The 26,924-nt window shown below is 37.0% G+C and overlaps 1 protein-coding gene across 1 annotated transcript in view; it reads left to right on the forward strand.

Moving 5' to 3' along the window:
* THSD7A (thrombospondin type 1 domain containing 7A) overlaps positions 1-26,924 on the forward strand; it is a 199,780-nt gene that overhangs the window by 139,787 nt on the left and 33,069 nt on the right. The window contains exons 11-14 of the mRNA XM_082015333.1: positions 721-853; positions 2,456-2,559; positions 12,423-12,617; positions 17,320-17,583. Of these exons, the coding sequence (XP_081871459.1) occupies positions 721-853; positions 2,456-2,559; positions 12,423-12,617; positions 17,320-17,583 (696 nt within the window). The remainder of the gene's footprint in view (positions 1-720; positions 854-2,455; positions 2,560-12,422; positions 12,618-17,319; positions 17,584-26,924) is intronic.

Consider the following 26,924-nt stretch of genomic DNA (forward strand, 5'->3'; position numbering starts at 1 on the left):
ATATCTGAAGATGAGTGGAATAAAAATTTTTACAGGAACTATTTACTGTTTATCATTAATAATGAATGATTCTACTAATTAAAAATTGTGAGCTGTAAATTGAACCCAGAGTGGGAAATAAAACTTCACATTTAAATGTAAAGCATGCTCTTTTGGAATCTGTTTCATGTATCTAGATAGGGTAATGTTAATCCTAGATGGGAAATGAGCAGAATTAAAGCCTGGTCTGGAGAGAACCAAGAGTGTAAATTAAATTTTTTATATTCCTGGCTACAGAGATAAGCAAAAGGCAATCAGATTTTTCTCATGAAGTCATTTAGTAAATGGAAAAATATGAAATATAATAATTTCTTTCCATTAATTTCTGTTTCTGGTTTTGCATGCAAATGATTAAGGCAAATTTAAAATTTGAAACTCTAAAGTGTAGCAGCAAACTGAGCTGGTTTAATTTTCATTAATTTGAACTGGATGTTCACTTTAGCATGATATTCATTTGTCCAGTAATGCTACTGTTGCTTTCTGTTTAGTTCTGCTTCCTGGCCTTTAGCTGAGATTGAAGTGTTTTATCTACTAGGCTTACTTTTCTGCTTATGGACAAAATAGCATGTCACTGTCACAGCGATCGACTCAAATACTTGTTACATTAAATCTTATTTTACCCCCTAATTACTGTCATCCCTATGTAGTGGCAGGAGAAACAAGCTCTTCTACTTTTTGCAGGGGATGTCACAGTAAAGAAGCAGTCCCGTCACCGAGTCATCATCCAGCTCCCCACCAACGGTGGTCGAGAATGCCCAGACTCTCTGTTCGAGGAAAAGGAATGTGAAGCTTCTCCTGTTTGCTATAGCTACAGGTAGTGTTAACCAACCAGAGACAGCTCAGACATGATTTTTCAACTTGTACTACCTCTAAAGCTTGTTGAATTCCACTTCTTAAGAAAAATAGGATACGTTTCTAAATCACGGTTTCAGAACAGATACGTAGACTCGGTTGGGCATATAGTGAATTACTAGTTCATTTTATTCCAGTTCCTTTGCAGGAACATGGCAACAACTAAGAATTACTTTCCAGGATAAATCTTTCCTAGCAACCATTTTGAATATAGAACTTTATGTAGAATTTTCATAGCAGTTTATATTAATGATTAATAATAACAATGATGTAAGCAGCACAACAACATTACATTTTTTATGAAAGTTTTTTTGCAAGTTCTTTTTGTCTATGCTTTGTTGATATGATTCAGGCCCATATTCACATTGTATGGGATCTTGTGGTTGACTCTGCATTTTTAAGGTGCTGCCACTCAGCTACCCAAGGCTCCAGGTGCTCTGGGTTGCCTGAGGCACCCCTGCAGTCATTTAAACCCAGTGTCCCAATGCTTTGCTGTAGCTGGGGTCTTTTTGCTTCTGATTTCTCCTTTTGAGATAGCATTTGGAAGATGAAACTTAGCAAAGGAATTTGTTTATTGTGAAAACTTTACCCTTGTAATCATGAAATTTGAGAAAATAAAACAAAAGTCCCAAGACTTTCCTCATCTGACCTCATCTTTGTTTGTAATTCCAAGACTTGTTTGGGCTCCAAGCAAGGCAGAATTGTTCCCTTTGTTGTCCTGTTGCAAGGCATGCCTAAGGGAGGGGAAGAAAAGACCTGGGGAAGAGGGAAGAAGGAAAAGAGAAAGAAAGGCACTAACATGTAAATGTGACAGTATTTATTGCCAAAAGACGCTCCCAATAGTGCATGAATCAGAAATGAACCCTGGAGGCTTATCTCTGGAGTCTCAAAGACTTCAACACATCTTTGCTTCACTGAGATAGGTGTAAAAAAGAAAGGGAGGGAGGGAAAGTGAGAAGGAGGGGAGGTTTATTTTTAGGGGATATATTAGTGCCACTTTCCGAAATCCACTTTTCACATTTTATTATGTTATTTTGTTGACTGGTAAAATACTCTGAGCATGCTCAGATATAAATCCATAACAAAGGAGTTCTGTTAAATGGGTATTCAAGTCACATAATTTTATTATTTTGTATAGTATTCTTTTTTTTTGAAATTTCTTTCTCACATCTTGTAAAAGTGTGTTAATGCTTTGTATTAATGTATAATCCTCATATTGTGGGTTTTTTTCACTGTGTATTTGTTAGGTAGTGTTAATGTACCTTTGTACTTTGAAAACCTTGAAAATATATATGGTTTGCTTTCTCTTGCTTCCTCCACCTCCTCTGTGCTTCTGTCTGCTTTTAATGGCCTAATCCTAAAAGGAGCAAAAAAGTTGACAGGAAAGAGGGAAAAGTTTACAGTATTGTTACTGTTCGTTGTGAATTGGCTGTGACTAATTAGTAATAATAAGCAATAGCTCACGGTGGTTTCTAATACTATCTAGCACTTCTGCTGCCTCTGTTTTGATTGCTACAAGTTTAGATGGATTGTTTGAAGCTGATTGCTTCCCCCTTCATTTCAGGTGGAAGACCCACAAGTGGCGCAGGTGCCAGCTAGTACCATGGTATGTGCGCCAAGACAGTCCAGGAGCACAGGAGACTTGTGGACCTGGACTACAAGCTAGAGGTTAGACCCTTTGTTTCTGTCATTTATTCCTCAGAAATCTATAGCTGCACTGGTGTGTGAAATGCCTAAAATTTTGGTCATCATAACCTAACATTAATTTTATTTATCTTTATGTGCATCAGCAAAGGAAAATACTGAATGCTAGTATGGTAGGGTGCATCCTAACCGGTATTTGACAAATGTTTTTTTCATAAAATATCAATATTAATTTGGTTTTAAGTATAGATACCACATTAGTGACTAATTTTATGGTATTGTTTGTTTAGCTTATTTCACCATCCTTAGCTGAAGCAAGTTTGCAGAGGTGTTTGTGGAAGGTATGTTTTCAAAAAGAAGGAAAAAAGAAAGGGATGGATGACTTCACATGCTTCTTTTGGTGAAAAAGGTTGTGTAAATTCACTTGTGAAAATGTGACATTTTTCATGTGGCAAGAATGTGAAGATATATTTATGGGTATATCCATTAGACCTAATATAAGACTTTTGCTCCCTGCAAGTGTTTGTTTGAAAATTTAGTATCGGAGAATCCTACAATAATTTTGAGTTGAAAGGATGCTCTAGAAGTCCCTTGGTCCAACCTTCTACCAAGAGCAGGGCCAGTTTCAACGTTAGATCCCACCCAGACTAGAGTTGCTCAGGGCCATGTCTCAACATGTTTGGACTACCTCCCAGGATGGACATCCTACAGCCTCTCTGGGTTTTTGCTCCAGTGCTTTGTCCAGTCTAGCACTGCATTTTTTTTTTCCCCTAATATCTAAGCTGATATTTTCCTTGTTGCAGTTTGTGTCAGTGGCCCCTTATCCTTTCACTGTATATCTCTGAGAACAGTCTGGCACTCTCTTCTCTAGACCCTTGAATTAGGTAGTTGTAGAGAGCAATGGGAGCATGAGGAAGGTAGGACGTTGCATTTACACTGTTAAAGTTCAGTGCCAGTCCATTTCACCAGGCTGTCAAGGTCCTCTGAATGGCAACACTACCCTCCAGGTAGGTATTGACTGCTCCTCTCAAACTGGTGTCCCAAATGTGCTGAGGATGCTTTTTGCACAGGTTGTTAAAGATGCTAAACAGCATTGGCCCTGGAATTAACCACGGAGGTGCAGTGCTCTTAACCAGCTGCTGGCTGGACTTCAAAACCACTGACCCTTCGAGCCCAGTGATTCAGACATTTTTCTGCAATGTCCATTTGATAACAAATAATTTTAGCATCCCTATCCAGCTTTACTGTCACCTGTCTTCATAGAGACCTTTGAGGATTGTGTGGCTCTATTTCAGGAGACAGTTCTTTAGATGCATTAAATAAATTCAGTATAAAAATAATTGCAGTTCCTACTTACTGTGTTACAGTAATTGAATTGCTTTGAACTACTAGTCAACCCTGAATTCCAGGAAGCTTTTTTTTCTTCTGCCTTTTCTGAGTGCAAACTCCAATCCATTAAAACAATATTGGCTCAGCAGATTGTAAAATTCCTGAGCAAGGACACTGCTAACTGCAGAAGTGAAATGTTCTGGTCATTAACTTCGTTGCAGTATTAGTAGAGGTTATGGTATACTTAAAGATATAGAGTAAATCTCAAGCTAGTAACTCCTACCACAGAAAGTGTTACAGGAGATCAGTTTAGGGTTTACCACAAGATGAAACCTGAGGGTATTGCCTGCTAAAACAAAAGACTTCTGGCTGTGGTAATTCTTTTGAAGGTCTATCACTAATGCAGTCTATTTCTAGCAGCTCTGGAGGACACATTCAGATTACACACTGAGAAAATAAGATTTCTGCCTTTGACAGTAGGAATTCAGGTAGTAAAAAATGTCTTCTGTACATGCATCGTAGCACTTAAATCTCTTGACTTTGCCTCAGAGTCAGTTAATAAAGACAGACAGTACCGCCTGCAAATTGGTTTTTATTATTCTTGTGTATCATGAGACTTTCCTTTTTTAAAACTGTAATGTCAGTCACGTGCGGTACACACATATGAAGAGTAATACGTTATTTTGGAATCGCTGGGCATTCAGTTTTCACATCTGGTAAAATAGATTGACAAAATTTCTGTCTGGTGCTACACAGAGTTTGATCTTGCAAAGGATGATGTATTCAAGCAGTAGTCTTGTTCCTACAAGCAGATATAATGGAAAAAGCTCTCTAGTGTAATATGGTCAAGTGATAAGATGAGCAATCATTAATTAATGATTACTGGGAGCAGCTAAGCCTGAAGAAAGTGGATGGTTTTGGTAGAATTCTGTAAATGTTTCTGAGTTCAACTGTTAGAAAGGGGAGATTTTTGCTTTTTATTAAATCTATCCAATGTATAAATTTTATTGTAGAACTCAAGTTATTTAAGTTGGATAACCAAAGATTATTTGTGCCTCAGTCCAAGCATCTAAACATGAATCTAAATATTGTCTAGCCTGTTGCAATGGTGAAAGTTACAGGCATTAAAGACAGAGCTTTTTTTGGCACAATATTTTTGTAATATTTGAAAATGTAAGTTTCAAACACAGGCATATTATATATCATGTCTCACTGTTTTAATACCTGACAATGTGTTGAATATATCTTTTACTTTTGTGCTTAGTAATGTAAACTGATATTCTGTAGGAGCTAAATAAACTAGTACAGCTCTTCTTTAGATTGAGAAAAGTAAAATATTTTCTGGGTTTTTGGACACCTTTACAGTGAATATGACTTGGAAGTAATAGTTGAATTTTTGCACAAAAGTAACTTTCACTTTGGAAAACATACTTCTGCAATTATAGAGATTATTGGTTGAAGTTTTATTCACTTCGCACCTCAGAAAATTGCATTTTGGACATGGATAGTGTGTTTTATTTGTTTTATATAGGTTATCTCCTACACAGGGCATTATCATATTCCCTTTCCCCTCCTACACTTCAAATTCTGCCATGAAAATAGTCATATGTGAATTTTCAGTGGTGCACATTATTTTGTTTGGTCCCCCAAGAGTTGATTTCATGCAAGGTGCTCACTGAAAGGAGACTGACCTGAAAGCAAGCGTACTGCCTGCCCTGGACAGTGTTAGAAAGATTTCACCAGCTTCTGAAGGAAGACTCTGGAAGAGGGTTTGTCACCTCTCCCTGCTAATTTCTTGGCTCCCTCCTGTGTACTTGGCCTGACGTAAATAAACTTTCTACAGGCTATGGAAAACTTTGCATGACAATATGTTTTGAAAAGTTCTGTACTATAAATAATTTATTTAAAGATTATTTTGTGATGGAGATACAGAAAAGACTGAACCACTACTGTGGAAGTCCATTTAACCACCCCAAAGTCAGGGGTGTTTTTTTCCTAACCAAAATTAGGAAATGTTAAACACTGAAATATGAAATTCATTTGGTATAACATTCTGATATTTCATTTATAATGTGATACTGGAATAAATATATTTTGAACAGATCATTTATCTGTTTGTTGGTGATTTATGTGCAAATGTTTACCATACTGTGAAAATGTAGACATAGCAGCATTTCCTTTTCAACTGAAAAAGACTTATCTCTCAAATTTCTCATGTTCATAAATGCAGAAATCACACATCCATTCATCTGTTTGGGGTAATTTTGATGACAAAGTGAAACAATAATCTTATAGAAGTAATCTCAGCCCTTCGGTTTCCTGTGGATTGTCCTTTTATTTTGCATTGACACTCAGTAGAGCAAGTAATTGCATTCTTGTACGTGAGAACAGTTCTCAGTTCCTCTTTTTCAGTGCAAGGGGATGTTGCCAATGCTATTAGTTTGTCCTATTTCTGATCTGATGGCCTACGCACACTGCAATATGTAACGTATCAGCAAATGTGTTAAATAAGAAAGAATAGGAATGTACACCAGGGAAAAGGCACATCTGACTATGCATTCATAGCGGTTTATTTTGAACAAAATAGTCTGCACTCTTCATATTTTAGTTAGAAAGATAATTAAATCTGAAGGAAATACTAGAAGTTAGAAATCAATAAAAATGACTGGTGAGGTGTCTGATCTTAAGAGTGTGAGTAACAAGAGCATATGCACACCTGTATATCACAGCTTTACTATTTACATTTTCATTCTTCAGCTTTTTTATCACATTAGTCTTCCTTGGCAGAAGAGATACTTGGGTGAATCATAAAGTTTAGAGTAGTGATTCATTGTTAAAGACAGCTCTGTTTCTAGCTGTCTTGTAGAATGAAGGTTTTGTTACAAATCATGTCAGTTTAAACGAACAAGATTAGAACTTGGGTCAATGCAGAGGAAAGAGAATAAAAGGGTTTGGTGTTTTTTTGTTTTAAGAATAAAGTCTTTTAAGAATTTTTTTAAAGAAAATGTTAGTTATTCATGCAAATGATGAACAGGTATTTATATCTAAATCTAAGCATAGTAACATAGCATTTAATACTTGAGCAGCAAATTCATTGTCATGAACCTTATTTGAACAAGGCAGACAGTCATGACAATTCTGTTGAATTTCTGTGGTGAATGAAAATTTTCAGTTGTATCACTGGTAAAATGCCTTTTAACAGCAGATAAACAGGGCAGGAATGTATTATAGAATTGCAGTAACTTAAGACATAACTGTCTCTTGTTCAAAACCCTCAAGAGGGGATATTATGGGTACATCAGCAAGGAGTTTGAAACTTCCCTTTAACCCTATCCAACAGGAACAAAAAATGTAGAGAAAAGCCATATTTTACTGCAAAAGCATTTATGTTGTGTTTATTTTCATAAGCTATTTCTCAATTAACAAGAGTAACTTGACCACATGTCTTGAAGAGTCACCTGAAACCCAGGAGGGAGAGGCACAGAGTGCTGGCAATTACAATATATGAAAAAAAATTACAAAAACTAGAAGAAGAGAGTAAATTCTTGATAAAGCCAGGCTACTAGTATTTGATGGGGATGTGGCCTATAAAAACTCACTGAGAGAGGAACTTCCTCCAGCTAGGGTGTGCTAAGAGTTACTACTGTGTATTCTTAAGGCTGACATTCATTAGCACATAGATAACTTCAAAGTAGTGGTCTGCTCAGTGAGATAAATTAATGTGTGAAATTTGAAATTGTGACCAACTTAAACATATATGTGTTGTGTTATGCTCGTATCTTAAAAAAATCTGTGCTGGTAAAACTCAGCTTCAGTGACTTCTGAAGGAACTTAGAAATACAGATCAAATCCCTTTTTAATTGTAGAGAAAAGCCTAGGAAACTTACTAAAAAAGATTGCTTTGCCAGTAGCTTCTGCAGATTTCAGCAGAGCTTGTTGGACTGCATCCCAATGCTAGTGAAGAGGATATGTAGCAGATGAGAAGCTCAAGTGCCCAAACGGCAATAGCCTAATCACATTGTAATGTGTATGGATAGATGCACATGGTAAGGGCAATCTCAGTGACCAGAAAGAGATTTGCAAAAGCATGCGCAGCCTGCAGTCCTTGCCACCGTAAATCTTCCTCAGTTTTGTAGGAGGAATGGGATGGAAACTGTGAAATCCATCAGCATATTCTGTAACAGCAAGGGGAATGTTATTTATAAAATTTAAGCAGAAGCTTAAGTAACGTTGCTGTCAGAGAAAATATCTGAATAGCTGTACTTGAGGTCACTGGGAACTGGCCATTATTAAAGAGCTGATCCTGAGCTCTTGCTGGTCTTCATTCACAGGGTGTATGTAGAGTTCTTTGAAAGACAGTGGAGCAGGGGAATCGGAGGAAGCTTCCCAGGATGTCCGTGAGCGCACAGGCAGGCCTTGAGCGGGGGGCAGAACTGGTGGTCAGAAGTCCTTTCCTCTCGCTGTGGCTGAGCAGGGACGGCAGCCTCCCTCTCTGGGCATTGCTTCTGGGGGCAGGGGCATTTGCTCTTGTGGGGGTTTCGTGCCCTCATTGAAAGCACAAGAAAGGAGACAAAATCATGAAGGAGAGCTGCTCCTTCATGGAACTATAAGCTACTATTTTAACATCGTCGAGACTTAGCAGATGAGAGTGCCCTATTGCCTGGTTCGTATTTTAGTCACTGCAAAGGACAACGGGCAGCTTCAGGGTTTGTACTGAAGTAAGAATTGGAAGAACAGTGCTCAAGAGCAGTACTTACATGAGAATTTTTTTTTTTTATTGGCAAAACAAAAGCCAAAAATCTGCCGACAACTTTATTCAGCAGAAACACACTCTTTGGCGTGTAAAGAACGCTCAGGCTTCTATTTTAACAGTATTATTGGCATGTGCCTCCTGCTTAAGATACTTCGTGATAGAAACGTTTCATCATGCAGTGTCTAGTCTGCTGTGTTCCACAGAAAAAGAAATAAACATAGATTAAATCATAGCCTAGGCAGCACTGATAGTAGGTGGAAGAAAAGATAGTATGCTGAAATAATTCTTGCCTTTCTAGAAATTAAACTAAATATTTTTGTTGTTAAAAATACTTAAAAATTGAAAAAATGGTATCACAAGTGTATTGTAAAAAAAAGGACATAGAGCACGTTCATTTATAAAATACTTTGATTTTTAGGTGTAGGCAACACTGAATCTCACATCTCAGTGAAATCTTGGTGAAGAATCCTAATGATGGTAACACTGGAAGGTGTTTATGTAAACCCACACAGAACAAGACTTGTTAGAACACAGTCTTACTGTTTTGTTATGCCAACAACAAGTATATATCAGCCTGTACTCCCCTGTGGCTTAGTGGAAACAATGCTATCAGATAAAGTTTTAATTACATCAAAGTCCCTTGTCTAGAAAATTTAGACTGCCGTTAATTTCACACCTTTCTTCTGGGAGACGATAATTGTTAAATACCAAAACAATTTTGTAGGTGAATGGTTTCCATGTTAAATTTGATTTTTCTGTTAGTGTTACACCTGTTTTATGTTTTCACTTAACAATTACTTGGGCTTAATTCAGTAATAGAAAAACCAGCTCTTTCCAATTACTGCTAATGGCAGTAATAAATATAACATGGTTGTATAGGCAAAATAATTAGTCTGGCACTGCATGGCTTTGTAATGGTTGAAGACACTTCCCTGTATAGTGAGTTAATAATCAATCACAGCGACTTTTAAGAATATAATTAAAGAACCATCGGTTTGATCAGAGAGGCAGGAGATAAGTTTGAACAAATTATGTTGTGAGTGGAAAAAGTAACTCCATTAACAACAAGAGCATTTCAGATGTCAAGACATTTACCTGGCCAAAATAATGTAGTAATGGAATGTATACAGTTGTCAAAGTCCCTGCTTTAAGTAATAGAAAAATACCACTCTTCAACAGTCTCAAAGAGTATAAAATTTTCAAATTAATACTTGAATCTGTAGAATAACAATAGGAAAATGGAATATACAGTGAATCATCCAGGTCTTGTCAACTAGAATTAACATGAATAGTTATGGACAGGCACCGTGAAAATTAAGATTCAGGAATTGATTTCGTATGCCAAGCTGTCCTCTAATTTGCGTTGTTACTAAGGTGAAATATTTAGGTCTCAAGGATGAAGAGTTTTCCTGGTTTAATTGCTACAGTACAACTGACAGTTAATCTGGAAAAAACCCAAAGTGTTAATCCTCAGCGGAGCTTCTCACCTGGGTCTGCTTGATGTAAATTATATGCACTAATATGAGTCTGAAAAAATTTATGACAGAGTGGATATCTGCCCATGGTGTAATGTGCAATAACCAAGAAAGGTGAGGGAATGAATATTGGCTTTAGAAAAACTCAGTTTAGCTGGAAAAAAAGTGTTCTTCAATGGATAGTGTTTATGGCCTATCAAAGGACTAGATGGGAGACGCAGTATCTAAAATGGGTGTTAAACTTTTGAAGAAAGTTATTAAAAGTTATTGAGTTAATCAGTGGACTGTCTTTTAGCCCTTGGCTAGGTGTAGTTTTCATTGATAAAAATGGTGGCCTATATCTCCCTGAGAACACGGTGAAAATAATGCAGTTAGTTTTGCTGATGCATGCACATGCCAAAGTCAAACTCAAGACAGAAGATTTAGGTTTGACTTCTGAATTTCCACATGGTAGAACTAGTCTGAAATGTGTTTTTACCTTGGGGAAACCGATGTGTGTTATTAGAGAAGAGTATCTCACAAGAATCCAAAACAATAGCCGAGGCTTGTTTTGGAAGACTTTGGTTTCACTTGTGTTTTTCCAAAATATTTGCATAATTTTAGAAATCCTGTAGTAGGTACAGTTAACACATCCTTAAAAGAGTTGTTGTATGGATTTCCAATTTTTTAGATACTTGGTTTTGCTCATTGAATAATTATATCTGAAGAAAAAAGGGTTTCCTCATGTAAACTACACCAATGATAATAGGATTTGACAGAATAATTGTATTAGGCAATGTACAGCTGGTCAGTCCCCCAATAAGCACAACTTAATGCAGTACTGAGTCTCTTACAAACAGTGCTGGCAGCCTTGCTCTGAAGGGCAGTCAAGGATCAGGGAAGTTGTTTGCTTAGCATCTCTGCGAAAACAACCCTCCTCCTTTTCACAGTGTTTTACCACAGACGTGTGGCAAAAACAATTCATTTGGGACCTTTCAATATCTTTTAGTAGGCACACAGGCTTGAAATGCACCATGAGGGTCATCAAGTTCAGCTTCCTACAGTCATCATGAGGTAGAAATTTAGTTTAGAACTGTCGGACAAAAAAGCTTTTTTCAGAAATCATAGGTTGCTAAACTTTACAATTACCTTACAGTAATCTAAAAAAAAAAAAAAAAAAATCCTCAAGTATTCTTCCTTCTTCCTCCAGGAGGAAATAGTCACTCACAGTGAGTTTTCTCTTTTATTTCGAAACTGCATTTAAACCCCATTTTTCTCCAACAGTTGAACTTGATTATGCCATAATAGTTTGGTTAGTAAAATTCACATTTTTTTTTCAATTCACATACCAATAAAACAATTATTGTCAGTACATCTGACGTGCTATACTTAAATTATGGAGTGGAATGTAATATAAAACATGATATCCCCTCATATGTATACAGAATTATATACTGTGTTCGGATGCAATGTTACTGTGACAATTGGTGACCCAAATTACTTTTACAGTCATTATGGGATATTGCATATACTGTGTGCTCTCAGAGGCCAATAAGCATAAATAAAATTCTATTGTGTAAACAGCTAGAAGTTTCCAATCTTGTCATTGTGTAATAAATTTTATATTGTTTTGGGCAAGGAAATAAAAAGAAATTTACTGAGGCTTAGGTTAGAATAATAAACCACCATGTTAAAAAAATAACCATGAAAACCAATAATAGAGCATTGTTAAAGACTATATTAATGAAACAGACCTATTCTTTGAAAAATGTTGTGTAGTCTTTCTTTTGTGCCATCTGAAGTGTTCTTCAACCCTTTTTCCAGACTAAAAATTGCTGAAGAACATCAGTCAGGCAGCAATACTCTTGTGGGTGGTTAAGTGGTAACCAGAACTCAAATATATTTCTAAATTTCATGTCTGTCCCTTTTTCTAAAATATATGCTGCTGATACAACTTTATAGCTTATATAAGATTCAGCTATTTAAAATGGCATTGCAAGTTTTTTAAATGTCTGAGTTATAGGCTATATAGGAAAAATGGGAATGTGAAAAATGGTATAACAGATGTGGATAACATGGTGCAACTTTTATAATATTTACAGTTGTCTGTAAGATTTTTATTTTTTTTCCTGGCATGTCCTGATAAATAGAAATTTAAACAGAATCTCAAAAAAGTCATAGATGTCATATGTATTCATTCAAGATATAACTGATTGCAAATATTATGTAGTTGTATAACTATTCCAGGCTTTCCATGTGATTTTGGGGTAGAATATTGTAGACTTACTAAATGGAATAGAGACATTCATGAAGAAACTGCTGAATTAAACTCCATCCCTTTTTGCTTCCAGCAATTACTTGTCGCAGACAAGACGGAGGACAGGCTGACATCAGTGAGTGCCTTAAATACTCTGGCCCATTACCGTCCTTAACACAGACGTGCCAGATTCCCTGCCAAGAAGACTGTCAGTTTACAAACTGGTCAAAGTTTTCTTCCTGTAATGGGGACTGTGGAGGAGTCAGGACAAGAAAACGCACTCTTGTTGGTAAGAGTAACAAGAAAAATAATCCCTCTTTTATTAATTATTGCTGCTCTTTTGATTAAAACCTGCATTCTTCTGAGGTTTCCGTACAACAAGCAAGCAACGTTTGTCATCGTGGCAGAAAGCAGACCTAATGTCACCATCATGCTCTATATACTGTTGGTGGAACAAAAAATAACATCTCAGGAGAACAAACTCCTGCCATATGTGTCAGACTCTTGATGATGGGGAAGTGGCTAGAGAGAAAATGGGAGAACAGAGGAGGCCAGGGTTTCTTCTAAATGGAGAGCACGTAGTGAACTGCAGAGCAGACCATTTCTTTCTCTGGCAGGCAAGTCAGCATTAGCTGTAGTTCCAGGGAGGTTAAAATGTAAAGCAGCAGCATCAGCTAACAATCTGATCCAGTCTGAAGAAATAAAATAAAAAAATATTTGCCCTCATTTTTGTTGAACCTTTGTTATCTTTTCACCAAAAGGGGTGCAATTCTTTGCTATTTAAAAGATTTCATACCACGTGTCATGAATGAGTGGTTTAGGACACTTAAAGAATCATCGCCAAAGATATTAGAAAGAAAACGGTTTTAGAGTGAATACATAAAAAGTGCAACTTAACAGAGTTCAATGGAAAGGTTCATTCTCTCACTTATTCAACATGGAAGAAGCATGCAAAGGGGAAATCAAATTAGAAATGTGTTAGAATGATTTACACGTGGCTTGGGGGAAATGATTTACACAAGGTCAGGGAAAAGTCAGAATCAGTTGGTGTGATTTATATGGGGATTAGGGAAAGAAGATGAGGGACGCCCTCAAATTGAGTCATGAGATTCCGAGTGGACACCCTTGCTTTCTAAAACCCTATTCAGAGGAGTTTAAGTGCGGCTAGATCCACTCTTAGTCCCAGACTTGGTCAATGGTTTATATCTAAAGGGATTAAATGCAGGGATCTTGGTGTGATGATTTAACATATTATTTTGTGTTTTGTATTACTTTAGAATAGTAGCAATTTAATGTAGAATAGCAGCAATTTAAAATTCATTAATACTGTTAAGAGAAACCACAATATTAAATGATATAATTTAATAACAAAGCTTAGTCCATTGATAATCAACAATTTGTTATGATTAACACAACAAATTAGTTAAAGACTTAACAAAGTTCTCAACTTGCACACACAAATATGGATATAAATATATAAATATAAAGGTATAGCTGCTAAAAATTCCCCTTGAGTTCAGTGAAATATTCATGTCAAATGCCTTTGCATTTCTCAACAGGCGAGGGTTGAGCCTCAAGGAGTAGGGGTTTCAGCCCAGGTCCTGTTGCTGGTCTTTGGCAACAGTCCTCCAAACTTAGCTCACTTGAGAGTTCATGAACTCTGAGAGGCATCCCACTCAGAGGGGGATGCTGGTCACAGACCACTGTGGTCCAGGAGAGCTCAAAGGGCTTCACTTGGGACTGCTGTTTATAGGGTCACAAGATGATTGACTTTAGGCATCAGTAAATTTCCATCCTGGCCACAATCCAGATCAGTAATTACTGGAGTTCTCAAATCTCCAGTAACACTGGTACTGGTCATTCCAGGGCTGCCAGGGGATGATTAGTTATTCCCACTCCTTCTCCACGCCCTGGCCAGACAACTGAACTCCAGGTGCAATCAATGCCATTCCCCACCTTAGCCACCCAAGAGTGCGTGGTACAGCCAAGGGGCTCTTAATCACCAAACTCATTGCACAAAGGCCAAGGCTTGCCAGCTGACTGAATTTCTAAGGTCAAAGAGTGGTCCAGGAGCAAGGGCAGGGGGATGCACCACCATGCCATGTTCATTACAAATCTTGATTCTGCAGCCTGCTTCTGTGCACAAAGAGGTCAGGAAGGTTGCTGGTTTATGATTTATCATTTGTACAGAACTATGTCCTTGAGATTACCTACTTTTGCTAAGTATTTAACAAATATAAGAGACAGACCTTTGTGGTTACACTCTCTCAAGCAATTTCTCTGAGTTACAGTTTAAAATATTTTTCCAATAGCTTTTTTTTTTTTTCTTAAACTTTATTTGACTGATAGTTCAGGCAGGTGTTGGACAATTTAGTGAATGTCAAAAAGGAAATAACTCACAAACAGTATGGTGTAAAAAGCCACAGACCTTGGTCTCTTCAATATGATGTAGGTACTGTGAGGCACTCTGAGAAGTCCAGAACAACTTTGCTTTGTTCTGGGAAAAGAAAACTCTTCTCTTCACATCACTCTCAAATCACTTTCAGTCCCAAGCAAGGTTAAACAATTTTAATTTCACTAAGACAAGAAAATAGATTTGGAAAACTGATAATGAAAACCAGGGTGGCCTCAGACCCTATTATTTATCTGTATTTTCTTGGTTTATGTGCTATTTCTCAGCTAAGAGTTTAGGAGACAGGTCTGCAATTTGTTTTGATTTCTCAGCAACCATAATTCCATGCAGAAGCTGTTTCTTGCTGGCATTGTCTAAAGAGATCAAATTCTCACCAGATCGAATTGGGTCTGTTTTCTTTGGGTTTTTTTTTGGGGGGGAGGGAGGTTCTGAACTGTAATTAAGGGGAAAAAATCTTCTTGAAATTCACCTAGAGCTTCTAATAGAAAATTTTTTAATAGAAAATCTAGTGAAAGTGGATTTTATTTTTATTTTTTTTAAATTGGTGACAGACCAATCAACAACCATCTCTCCTTAAAAGGTTCAGGTGTTAACCCACTCACAGTCCTTTTCCTAATTCTGGTCTTGGCTACACCAGCACTATCATCTCAGATGGTCTTTTGGTACATTAGAATTAGTACGGCAGCTGAGTGCTTTTCAGCCACTTGCTATAGATCATCATTTTCAGCCTTATGCTTTGGTTTACCTGTTTTGAACTTAGCTGCATCTTGAATGTCATATTTACAATTAAGCTGGTTCTTTCCCTGGCTGAATGCCTGCTTTCCTAGTTCTTTGTGTTCTCTGTTCTTCCATTGTCTTCATCCAGCTACTCAGATCACTGCATGAGGCAATACGTTGCTTAGTTTTCTGCATTACTTCTTGATAGAAGTAAGAATGCTCTTTTGTGGGTGATTTTCCTCTTCATTAGGTAGAGTCTCTGTGTTGTGACACTGTTACTTTGCAGTATTTTTGAGGTTTTGGTTAAGAGGATAGTAAGTTTTTCCAGTGATGTCCAACTCTTTGCCGCAAACTTTTCCTTGTTCCATATGATAGACACCCTTCCAATTTGAAATATTTTTTCTTCAACTTCTTTTTAATCTGCTTTTTTTTTTTTCCCAGCATGAAGAGAAAAAAAACCATGCTCTGTTTCTAGATTATAACTTAAGCCTCAGTTATAATATGTCACAGCACTATTTGCCAATTAGTCTGTGTTGGCTGTGGTGGAGGAAAGCCAGCTAAGGGGGGTGCCCATTAGAAGCCTCAGAAAGGATGTGGTAGGATCCAAACCCTATCCCACACTCCATCCCCCTGTAAAGCAGAAAATCCATGGACAGTGAATAATTCATGATCTTCAAGAAGACTCACTGTGACTGTCTTAGAACTCCAGTGAACTTTATTTTGGGTTTGCTTGCACGAGGGAAAAAAACCCTGGCTAACAATTTTTATTTTAAAAACAAAGCAAGAAAGAACAGATCCTCTTATCACACTATTAACATTTTGAGATACTTCCCTCTCCTGAGGTAAGTTACCCCTTCAAACTTGCTAAGACTGTGATATGTGCTGTGGTGTATTCTCTGTGGCAATGTGCTACCCAGGCTAACATGTAAACCTAACTTGGTGTCTATTTATGGTGAAAATGAGGAGGAGATTTATCTTTTTAGTATGAAGTTGTGTTGTCAAAAGAATGATAAACTTTTCTTCGGGTACCTTCTTTCTATTCTAAATGAAGGCAGTAGTAAGTACAAGCACAAACGGTGCTGCAAAGTTGTATCCAGTGCTTTATTTTGAATAGCAAGGAAAATACTACAGAATATTAATCTACTGTAGCATCTAAATAACAAACATTTTTAAAACTACTTTTGCAAAGACTTCCACATTAATATCTATGAGCCAATATGGAAAGGAAAACTGAGCAAACTTTAACAATGACAAGTTTAAAAATAGATTTAATGGGAAGTGGAAGGCGAGTGAATGGCTACTCCAGTTGTGAAAGGAAAACGAGCTAGAAGACATTTGGAAAGAAACATAAATTCACTGAAGGAGCTTATTCTATTAGAGGGGAAGAATGGTAATTAATAAATGTACAATAACAGGTGATGAAATTAAAAGATTTTAGCATTTTGAAAGAAGGTACTACTGTAGCAAAGGTGCATGTTATTTCCTTCTGCAGTTTCCTTCAACTTGCGAAGGTTTTATCCAGAGACAATTTAATTTATTGGACTGCACACTGCTGATGAAATAGGGGAGGAAAGGTATATTTGTTTAATTGCTGAATTTTTTAAACTGTACTCCCCAAGCAGTTTTATCCAAAGTAAATATAACTATAAATATAAGGCTTTATTTCAAAAAGTGTTGCCTTTGTGCAAACTGTAGGCATTGAGTACTTTAGAAATTCAAGTCATTAACCTAAATGAAGAAAGATTAATGTAACTAGTAGGCATATGTATTTGATTGCAAGCACGTGTTACAGATGTCTAAATTAAATTTCTGAGATGTAAACTGATACAAGTTTTCTAAAATAATTGCTTCTTCTTTCTAGGAAAAAGTAAGAAAAGGGATAAATGCAAAAATTCTCAGTTGTATCCTCTGATTGAGAATCAGTTTTGTCCGTGTGACAAGTACAGTGCTCAGCCTGTGGGAAACTGGTCAGACTGTATTTTACCAGAGGGCAAGCTGGAAGTATTGCTGGGAATGAAGGTACAAGGAGACATTAAGGAATGTGGACAAGGCTATCGTTACCAGGCTATGGCGTGCTATGACCAAAACAATCGACTTGTGGAAACATCACGATGCAACAGTCATGGTATTTAGAAACCTCTTTTCTCTCCTCCATTTACTTATCTGCTTTATTTTGTTTAACATAGTATCTGTACAGGTAGAATTAGCAGATTATTATTTATTGCTTAGGCTGCATTTTATCCCAAGACACTTTCAAACCCAGCATGTGTTTTTGCTGACTTGCAAAGTAGTAAACTTAATTTTTATTGATTACTGTAGCGCAATATTTAAAAGTAAAGCAATGATAAATTACTAACTAGGTATTTTAATACATAAAAGTAAAATCTTGTTGTTTTTCCTGATAAGTGTACCTGTAAATTTGAGAATAAAGCCATTTGGAAAGGTCAGATCCTCAAAAAATAAACAGGGACAGCAGAGGACTGTTTTGGAAAGGCTGAAATTGTTTCCAAAGATTCTTTAGATATCTTAAATCTCTTTAAATAGCCTTATCTCTACCATTTGCTCTTCAGCACCTAACAGGCATGCATTGTCCCGAGTTCAGTAGCACACACCACTTTGTCTATGTAATTCTGTCATGCGTAAAACTAGGATGTTTAAAGACTTTGTATTCTTTGTATCCACATTGCTCCTGGAGGGAACAGTGTTCCTTCCTAAACTGGATGCATCTATAGTGTTAGAATCAAAACTGACACTTCCTGATTTTCAGTGAGCCAGAAATGTGCTAATTTACATCACTGGAGTTTTTGTGTTCATCTGTTTTCCTGCTTGCAGTGCAAAATTGTATCTGAGGTATTGGTATGAAAAGCTGGATGTTAGTCTCAGTACCATTAAAAGGTCAATGTAAGTTTAATTTGTATATGTGTTCTACTTTATAATGTTAAATTAAGATAACAGAAATGTCATTTATTTACTTGGATAAAGTTAAAATAGCTAATCAAAGAAATTGAATGACTTAAGAGGATTTTAATTAGCACTATTAATTCCTGTTTAGAGATATGATAAATTAGAAAGTGAATGTATCAAGCCAAGCTGTAGCATATCTTTGTGATTCAGTGGAAAAGTGAACATTCAGTTCAAAGCAAAGCTGGAAGATAATTTTATGAAGAATTCTCTCACATGTTTATTTTTATTCAAAATCATCTTTTGCTGTGGTTAACTCATGCTGAAAGATAAGTTTGCAAAAATACATCTGAATGACAAAGTCTACGTCCTAAACTCACATGGAACAGGAAATCTCTATACTCTGAGAATGTTCTTTAATTTTGTTCTCAGCTGTCTGTTCTGGGTTGAGGTCTGCAAAGATTTAGTTTTGTTCTTCTGTGTAGTATAAAGAGGACATACTACACTTGCTCAGCCTGACCCAGGACCACTTGTCATCTTCGTACTATCAAAAGACACAGCTACCTCTAATGACCAGCAGTTGTGTAAGCACAGATCTGCCTGGGCTGGGTAGTTGTCCTGAGAAAATTAGAAAGCTTCTCAGAAAGCTGGTACGAAATGCTGAAAAAGGAGTCATGGAACAATCTGAATTGTTCAGAAGACACCGTTACAAAACACAGAACTGAAACTTTTTCCTATTTCTTTGTTGATTTTTTTTTTTTAAACTTTAACTATATGTGACACTATGTTAGAAATTAGTATTCTTTCAGCATTAAGTCCAGAGTGACCTTTGAAAAATGGAAAATTATAAAAGAACTTAAGGCTATGGGAAACTAGAGGGACTGATGGCCTACTGAATGGGCACTGTCAGGTTTTGTGTCAACAGCCAAGGGAAGACACATGAGGGAAGAAGCCATCTGTCCAAGAGCAAATTGTAGGTGTTGTATGTGGTAGGTAACATGCTGCTTGAAGTAGCTGGCAAAAAGAGGTAGGAACTCTTTCTTTGCGCAGAACGAGCACAGGCATAGCTGCTTTCAAGGCCTGGCAGTGCACATTAAGGTGCAATTCCATTGCAAGAATAAGAGATATATAAAAAAGGAATAAAAAAATGGGAAAAAAGGATATTCTCAACCATCTCTGTTTACCCTGTTAAAACTCTTCATGATAGCAATTTCTAATCTGATAGATTTTGTCAGTGAATGTTGCCCATTACTCATTGACCACAATGAGTAATAATACAACAGAAAAGCTACTCACAGTATATTGTCATTATACCTACTCTAACAGTATATTGTTATTATCACAGAATCATTAAGGTTGGAAAAGACCTCTAAGATATTCAAGCCCAACCATCAACCCACCACCACCATGCCCAATAGACCACATCCCGAAGCGCCACGTCCACACATTTTTTGAACACTTCCAGTGATGGCGACTCCATCACCTCCCTGGGCAGCCTGTTCCAATGCTTGACCACTCTCTCTGTAAAGAAATTTTTCCTAATATCTTGTCTAAACCTTCCCTGCTGCAACTTGAGGCCATTTCCTCTCATCCTATCACTACTTGGGAGAAGAGACCAACACCCTCGTTGCCACAACCCCCTTTCAGGTAGTTGTAGAGAGCGATAAGGTCTCCCCTCAGCCTCCTCTTCTCCAGACTAAACAACCCCAGTTCCCTCAGCCGCTCCTCATAAGACTTGTGCTCCAGACCCCTCACCAGCTTTGTTGCCCTTCTTTGGATACCTACTATAGCCAGGGCTACTGCTATTAGCACTGGCAGGCTCCAAAGACAAACTTCCCAAAACACAATATAGTACTGCTTTGGTTTGTTTTTTTCTTTCTACAGTTCCATCCCATTTTTTCTCATGGGAGATTTGAAGTATCTTTTATCTCTCTTTGTAAACTGGAAATGTTTGTGAGTCATTACTATATTTATTGTAGATTGGGAAGCGTGAACCCTTTGTTTTTTTGGGTGGTTTTGTTTTGAATTCTTTTTCTTCTAGTTCAGTTTATTAATGTGTCTGGTTCTTTGATTCCCTCCCCCCTCATTTCATTACTTGTTTTTGATAGTGAAGCATGAGGCATCTGCGTGTGTTTTCTCATCAGTTCCACCTGAGAGAGAGAATATCTTTATCTTGGTCCATGGTGTAGTGCATGGGCAGATGAAGATTGGAACTGCTGTTGAGCTAATCCTGTATTCCTTGAACTTCCTAAAATTGTTTGACAGGAATTTCAGGTGTACATGGAATGAGGTATCTAATCTGACTTTGATGGTAAGGAATTAAACTGATGCTAAAGAATATATCACTACGATTATGGTTTCCTTTCCAGTAGCTCTTTGAGAACAAAAATCTGTTATTGATGGGTGTTGTATGTACACATAGTACAGATTATTTCTAAGGTTCACCTAATTTATTGTTGGTGTTTGGCATTTTTCCAGGTTCAGCGTACTGTTGCAGACACAAGGGGGCTACAACAGATGATATAGATGCTTCAGTCTAATTTCAGTATATGTTTGCTGCCTTTTCTGAATATCTGCTTTGTATTCATGGATTACATTCTGATGATTTGTTTCATCTTTCTCAACATATATAAACTGCTATTTTGCCAGTTGAACCTTATTTTATATGTTGCCAGTATTTATGATGTTTTTCTTGTTATTTTCATGCCCTTGGTGTATGACAGTCTGCAGTTTGGCATCATCTCTAGATTTCAGTATGCTGTTTGATTTTTTTTCTTTAAAAACAAACATAAAAGTTATATTATGCCAAATCAACAAGGGACTTCTGTGTTATCACAATAGTTACTCCACCTGCTAGCAAATAAAAGTGCCTTGTAGCTTCCCATCAATCTGCTTTTAGTTTTTCAAGCTAAATTTGGCAGGACTCATAATTCAAGCCTGCTTGGGTTATTTTTTGTAAATTTTAACAGAGTTGCTTATTTCTCTATGGAAATGATAGCACTGAATTTTTCACTAATTTTGTAACTCATCCAAAGAAGAGTCACGTTTGTCTGCTATATTATCTGCTTTATTCAGAAATCTGTTTTACTGTTAGTTCCTGTGTGTCTGTAATTTCTTTTCCAAGTAGTACAGTATGTAATTGCAGTTTTTATGGGACATGATTTGGTCACTTAGTTTGGACTAGGAGAGAAATCAAGACCATTATTTAAGGGAAGATGCTTCCTGTGCGATGTCCAACTTTTACTTGGACTTCTATTATCTCCTGAAACTATGAAATCGTGAGGTGGGAAATGGGGATAATTGTACTTCTTCACCTGTGACAACACCCTCTAATTCTGACAAGCGGGACAAACTACACCCACACTGATGTTGTTAATATATCATGGGATATGTTTTGTGATATACTAAAATGTCACAAGAAACTCAGATTGCAAGACTATCAAAAGTTTTATGTAAATTTATGAGGCTATGAACAGGTCACTGTTGCAAGTCATGCTGTTTTGAGTGGGAGGAATCAAAAGACAGACCTGCTCTGCAGTGCCAAAAAATTCATAAGCTGTTTGTTTTGTGAAATGTTGTGTGTTTATAATCAGAATTCATTTGACTTAGGAAAGAAAAGGTAAACAGGAGCAGAAGAATAAATACTTCAGAACTCTTTTGAGAACAACTCTTTTGAACTCTACTTGACATCTCATTTTCAAAAGATTTGAGAATAGTTAACTAACAGTTTCACATAGACTGAGAGGCTAAAGGAATGATGCAACACAAGGAAGGCCCCTAAATGAAGACCCATTAGAAGATTCTTGCGACAATCTTTGAAAGTTTGGATGCAGCTATAAAGTCCCTAGTATGAAGCAGTTTCTCAAAAAGACATGGGTGACCATAACTCTAAACAAAAGGAAAGGCAAAATAAGTTTAAATAAATCTGTTTTTACTGCTGGACGAGAACATTGGAGAAACAGAGGACAGAGTCCTTTTGGGAAGATGCTTAGCTTTCTGTAGCTTTACAGGTACTTCAAAAGAAATCCCAAACTAACAGTTGAGAATAGACCTAAATTTCAGCTGCAGAGGGACAAGGTGTTCTCTTTCTTCTTTTCTATGTGTTTTTTTCAGTATTATATACACGCCTAATATTTTGATTTCTTCTTTCCAAAGTATTTTGTTTCAAATTTGAGCTAAATTTATTGGTGAAAGAGATAACACCATTCAGCAGCAATTTGAAATATTCTGCCACTGGTATTTTTCAGCCATACCAGCTCTGCAGAGTGTGGACAGGAGCTAACAGCCAACGGTTATTAACAGATGTGGTAATGTCAGCTAAAAGTGGTAACTGAGCTGTTGTTTACCTGTTTTCCTTAATGGAAGACACATAAATTGCATGGTTTCTGGTTCCTGCTTTGTTTCAGTAATGCATAGGTAATTTTACTGGAGAAATACAGAAATGTATAGTTTGCTAGATAGTCAAGTGTGAGAGGGTTTTTTCCATTAGAAAAGCAGCAGTTGTTTTTTCATAGCTTTATCCTTGTCATCATTAGTATGCTAGAGCTCTGTGGATAATGACATATGTCTGCGACCAATCTGTTTCAGTGTATTTGTGAAAAAAATTGAAAGAGAATCTCTTTGCAGTCCCTTTAAACTGTACCTTGGAATTTTCATCACAAAAAATGAGAAGCAGGCCACTGTCATGCTTATGAACTACACTATTTATTTACTCTTCAATATTTAGTTTTCCTCCATCATATATCAATTATGAATCGTGACCCACATAAGCTAAGCAGTGGTTGTGTTTGCGTGCGCATAGTGAAAGCAAACATAGTAGAATGGCAGACAGATGCAGCATTTTTATATAGGTCGTATTACCCTTCTTAATTCACGTCAGTTTACTGTTAAGACCCAAGGCACAGTCAACCAGTCCAGGGTAGTTTGTCTGCTGCCTTATTAGTGTGAGATTATTTTCCCCTTTAGCATTAATCAAATGAGATGCATTGATTTGTGCTGACTCTACAAAGCTCTCCATGGCTACAAGGCTTATGCAGGGGATTAGAGAGGAATATCTGCGTATCAGTGAATACTTTTACAACAGCTGCTAGAGTACCAATGTGAATCGAGGAATTTTGTGTTTAATTGCTTATGTGTGTGATAGTAAAATCCCGTATGTTATAACAGTCTACAGGGTCCAAGATGTCAGTTAGAACTTGCTGTATCCAATTGTAGTCGGATTTTTTAAAATCTTTTTTTTTTCTTTCAATATTCTAACCTGGAGCAATGAAAATCTACCAACAAAAAATGGCACAGTGTTAAAATTTAATTGAGACTTTCTGTTGAGCGTTTATTCTAAAATAAATATATTTCCCATAGGAGATTCTAATCTACTATGGTAGTAGGCTTAGGTTCTCAAATTGTTTTTAGGATACTTTGCTGTTTTATAGCTTGTATCTTTTCTAAGATTTTTTTTTTTTTTAACATATACGAGGTGCTATATTTGTCCTGTTGTGTGTTCTCTAGGAATATGCTACCTATCACCCTGGACTAGCTTAGGCCTCTGCATTATGATGCTGCCATATCTGCCCTGTCAACAGGACATCAGTCATGAAGCAGTCATCCATCAACCCAAAGACCTGTAATTAGTTAATCAGAGACAGAACTGCTGATGCAGAAGATAGTTAAACATTAACAATTGCTCTCAGGTTTTGAGGATAGACAGAAATATGAATAGTCTCAAGAAATTCATATATTGTGTTACAAGTGAAATGCAAATAATTGTATTTTTCTTCATCACGGAAGATGAGATCCAAGAACTTTATATTTCCTTGGAGCATGAACCATTCTGACATTGCAGTTTTTTTCTTGGAAATGTAGCATGACATATGCTCCTGCTTTCATGACTGATAACTCTGTCAGTCCTAAGGACAAAAAAGTTCATGTAAACACTTTCTAAGATGTTCTTTATGTCTGCAGCCTTCAACTCAAGTAGTTGGTCTGTTCTTACACATTGCAGGCGAGGTTTGTGGGGAAAAATTTTATATACATGTACTTAACCTGCTTTGTCATTAGACAAGTGTGAAGTCCATTAAAGTCCTCCATTATAATTTATCCATCACATCTGTTAATGACTTTGTTCTAGGAGTCCAGATTTTATAGTCAATTAGCAATGGGACAGTAAACCTTTCCCTTTTAATAATGAGTTCAGTTCATACTCCTAGTGGTTCAAAGCTATTTGTTAAATTGTGTCTCAGTAATAAATCTTTAATTATATAATAGCCATGTTCTCACTCACAGTAGACAACTGCCCATTTCACAGCCTTGTGAAGTTCAGCTGATGGGAGCTGAAATAATTGAGAAATGACTGCACTGGGAAAAGGAATAGGCCTTAAGAGATGGGCATCTCTTTCCAATACCCTTCTGGACCATGCAGGGCCGATGATCTGTACCACAGTACCCCAAGGTCCCATCTCTCCAACATACCTCAGATGTTGTTGGGGGAAGGAAGACCTGCAGGAAAGTGAAAGACTTTAGTCAGGAGGAGAAACAGTAGGCAGAACATGAACTGCTAATGTCCAGAGAACATATTTTCAGCTTTTACAGTATTGCTCTTCTATTTCACGGTCCCTCCCTCACCTTCACACTCTTTTCCTCAGCTCTTCTTCATAAGCCACTTCACTTCTCTCATTCTTTCCTCCTCTCTGCATGTACTGTATTTCTACCTTGGTAATTTCTCACTTGTTATTTAAACCTCAAGGTTCTAGTGTGCCATTTGCTGCAATTTTGTTACACAACCTGTCTGTGCGATAGAACTGTGTGATATTCCACCATACAGACACCCCCACATTAGAGGACTGTTTCTTTAAACAGTTCGACTTACAGTGTCTAACACAAGGGGCACCCTTTCAAGGATGATTAGATCAGAGTGGAAACAAGACTGAAAATTGAAAAATGTCTCGTTCACGTCCTTTGCATGTCAGAAACTATGCATCTGCGTCACCAGTCCCATTTTCATGTAATATTTCTGGTTTCTGTGTTTCTATGTTTTCTATGTATCACAGTATCCTTTCTTCTCACTTGCTAAATTTTTTACAACATGGACAAATTTTACAAATACAAGCATCTGAAATTTAACAAAAACAACAACAAAAAAAAAGAGTATAAACTTTTCAAAGTTCCTGAATATCTGCTTTCTTGGATTTGAGGGGTGACTGCTATGAACTTCTGGAGATTATCATTCTTAGTCACCCTAAAAGATATGTTGACATCATACAGACAAAAAGGCATCTGGGGTGATGACATGCTTCAGAGAAGGTTTTTCTGAGAAGTACCATTAGATGGGTAGTAAATGTAGTGGGACAAGCCATTTGCAACAATTTTGGTTTTGTTTTGTTTTTTTTTTAATTCAGTCTTCTTTCTTGGCTAGAGAAATATCTGCAAACAATTTGAAGTCTGCTTCTGCCTGGGTTCTGAGGGAGTCCGGTGGCACAGCTAAATGCTAAATTGTCTGCTGAGCAAAATAGTGAGGCACCTGAGAGGAAAAGAGTATGCCAAGGGATGAATATGCCAAAAACTTTTAAATGTCAGATATAGCAGGGCCATTTTCATTCTACACGCTAATTATCTATAGAATGCAAATCAGAGGCCACAGGGGTTTTTTTATTTCTTCCCTTTGTCCTCTGTTTTTATTTGTGGAAACATTCTTCACCGCATCTCACTGTCTGGTCAGAAGTTACTAGAATAGGTTCTTTCTTTGTTTCTATCCCTGTACAGTATGTCTTTACAATTCTCTTGACTCTGTGTTCTGAGCCATTTATTTTCCTCTTCCCTCTCCCTTTTTTTTGCTTACCTTTTCCTGTATTCCCCCTCAGTCTCACTTTTGTCTTTTGTCTCTTCTGTTCTTTTGACTTCTGAATCTTTGCCATGAAAAGTAACATCACTCATTTATTTTCTTTTCCTTCTGTTTGGAGAAGGCTTGGAACCTGTGAAACTCTTTTCTGGATCCCTTTATTCAGTTCATATCCTTGACCTATTTTTTATCCAGTCTTCTTAGTGTACCAGTGGTTAGAAGTTTTTTATGCTTGTCTTGCATCTTGCATAATAATGTGTTTTTTTCTCTGCTCTCCAAAAATATTCGACATTTCCAGTAGCTCCAACCCTGCCTACCTTGTAGAGCTTCATTTTATGCCTTCAATGATTGACTCCATTCTTGTTCTGTTCTCTTCTTCATGTGTCTTTTCCATTCTTCTTGTTCAGCTGGTTAATTTTCACATGTGGAGTTTGGGTCTTGATGACCCATTTTCTGAGGAAATAAGAGTGAGGGGGAAGAGAGCGTCATAGGCCATCCTCGAGATGGCATAAGAAAGAGCAATATGGTGAGCTGAAGCTATTCCATGAAGCTTGTAGGGTTAAGGACCCAGTATAAGATTGCAGTTCGGTATTTTTTCATTATAAAGTAGGTAGGAAATGTCAGCTGGCACACTGCATCCTCTCCAATATGCTTTAACATATAAACAACCTTGTGGTTTTCCACGTTACAACTCCTCTTACTAAGACACTCTACCTGTAAGATGATGCTTTTCT

Source organism: Phaethon aethereus (assembly GCF_964289735.1).
Source record: "Phaethon aethereus genome assembly, chromosome: 2".
Lineage (NCBI taxonomy): Eukaryota > Metazoa > Chordata > Aves > Phaethontiformes > Phaethontidae > Phaethon > Phaethon aethereus.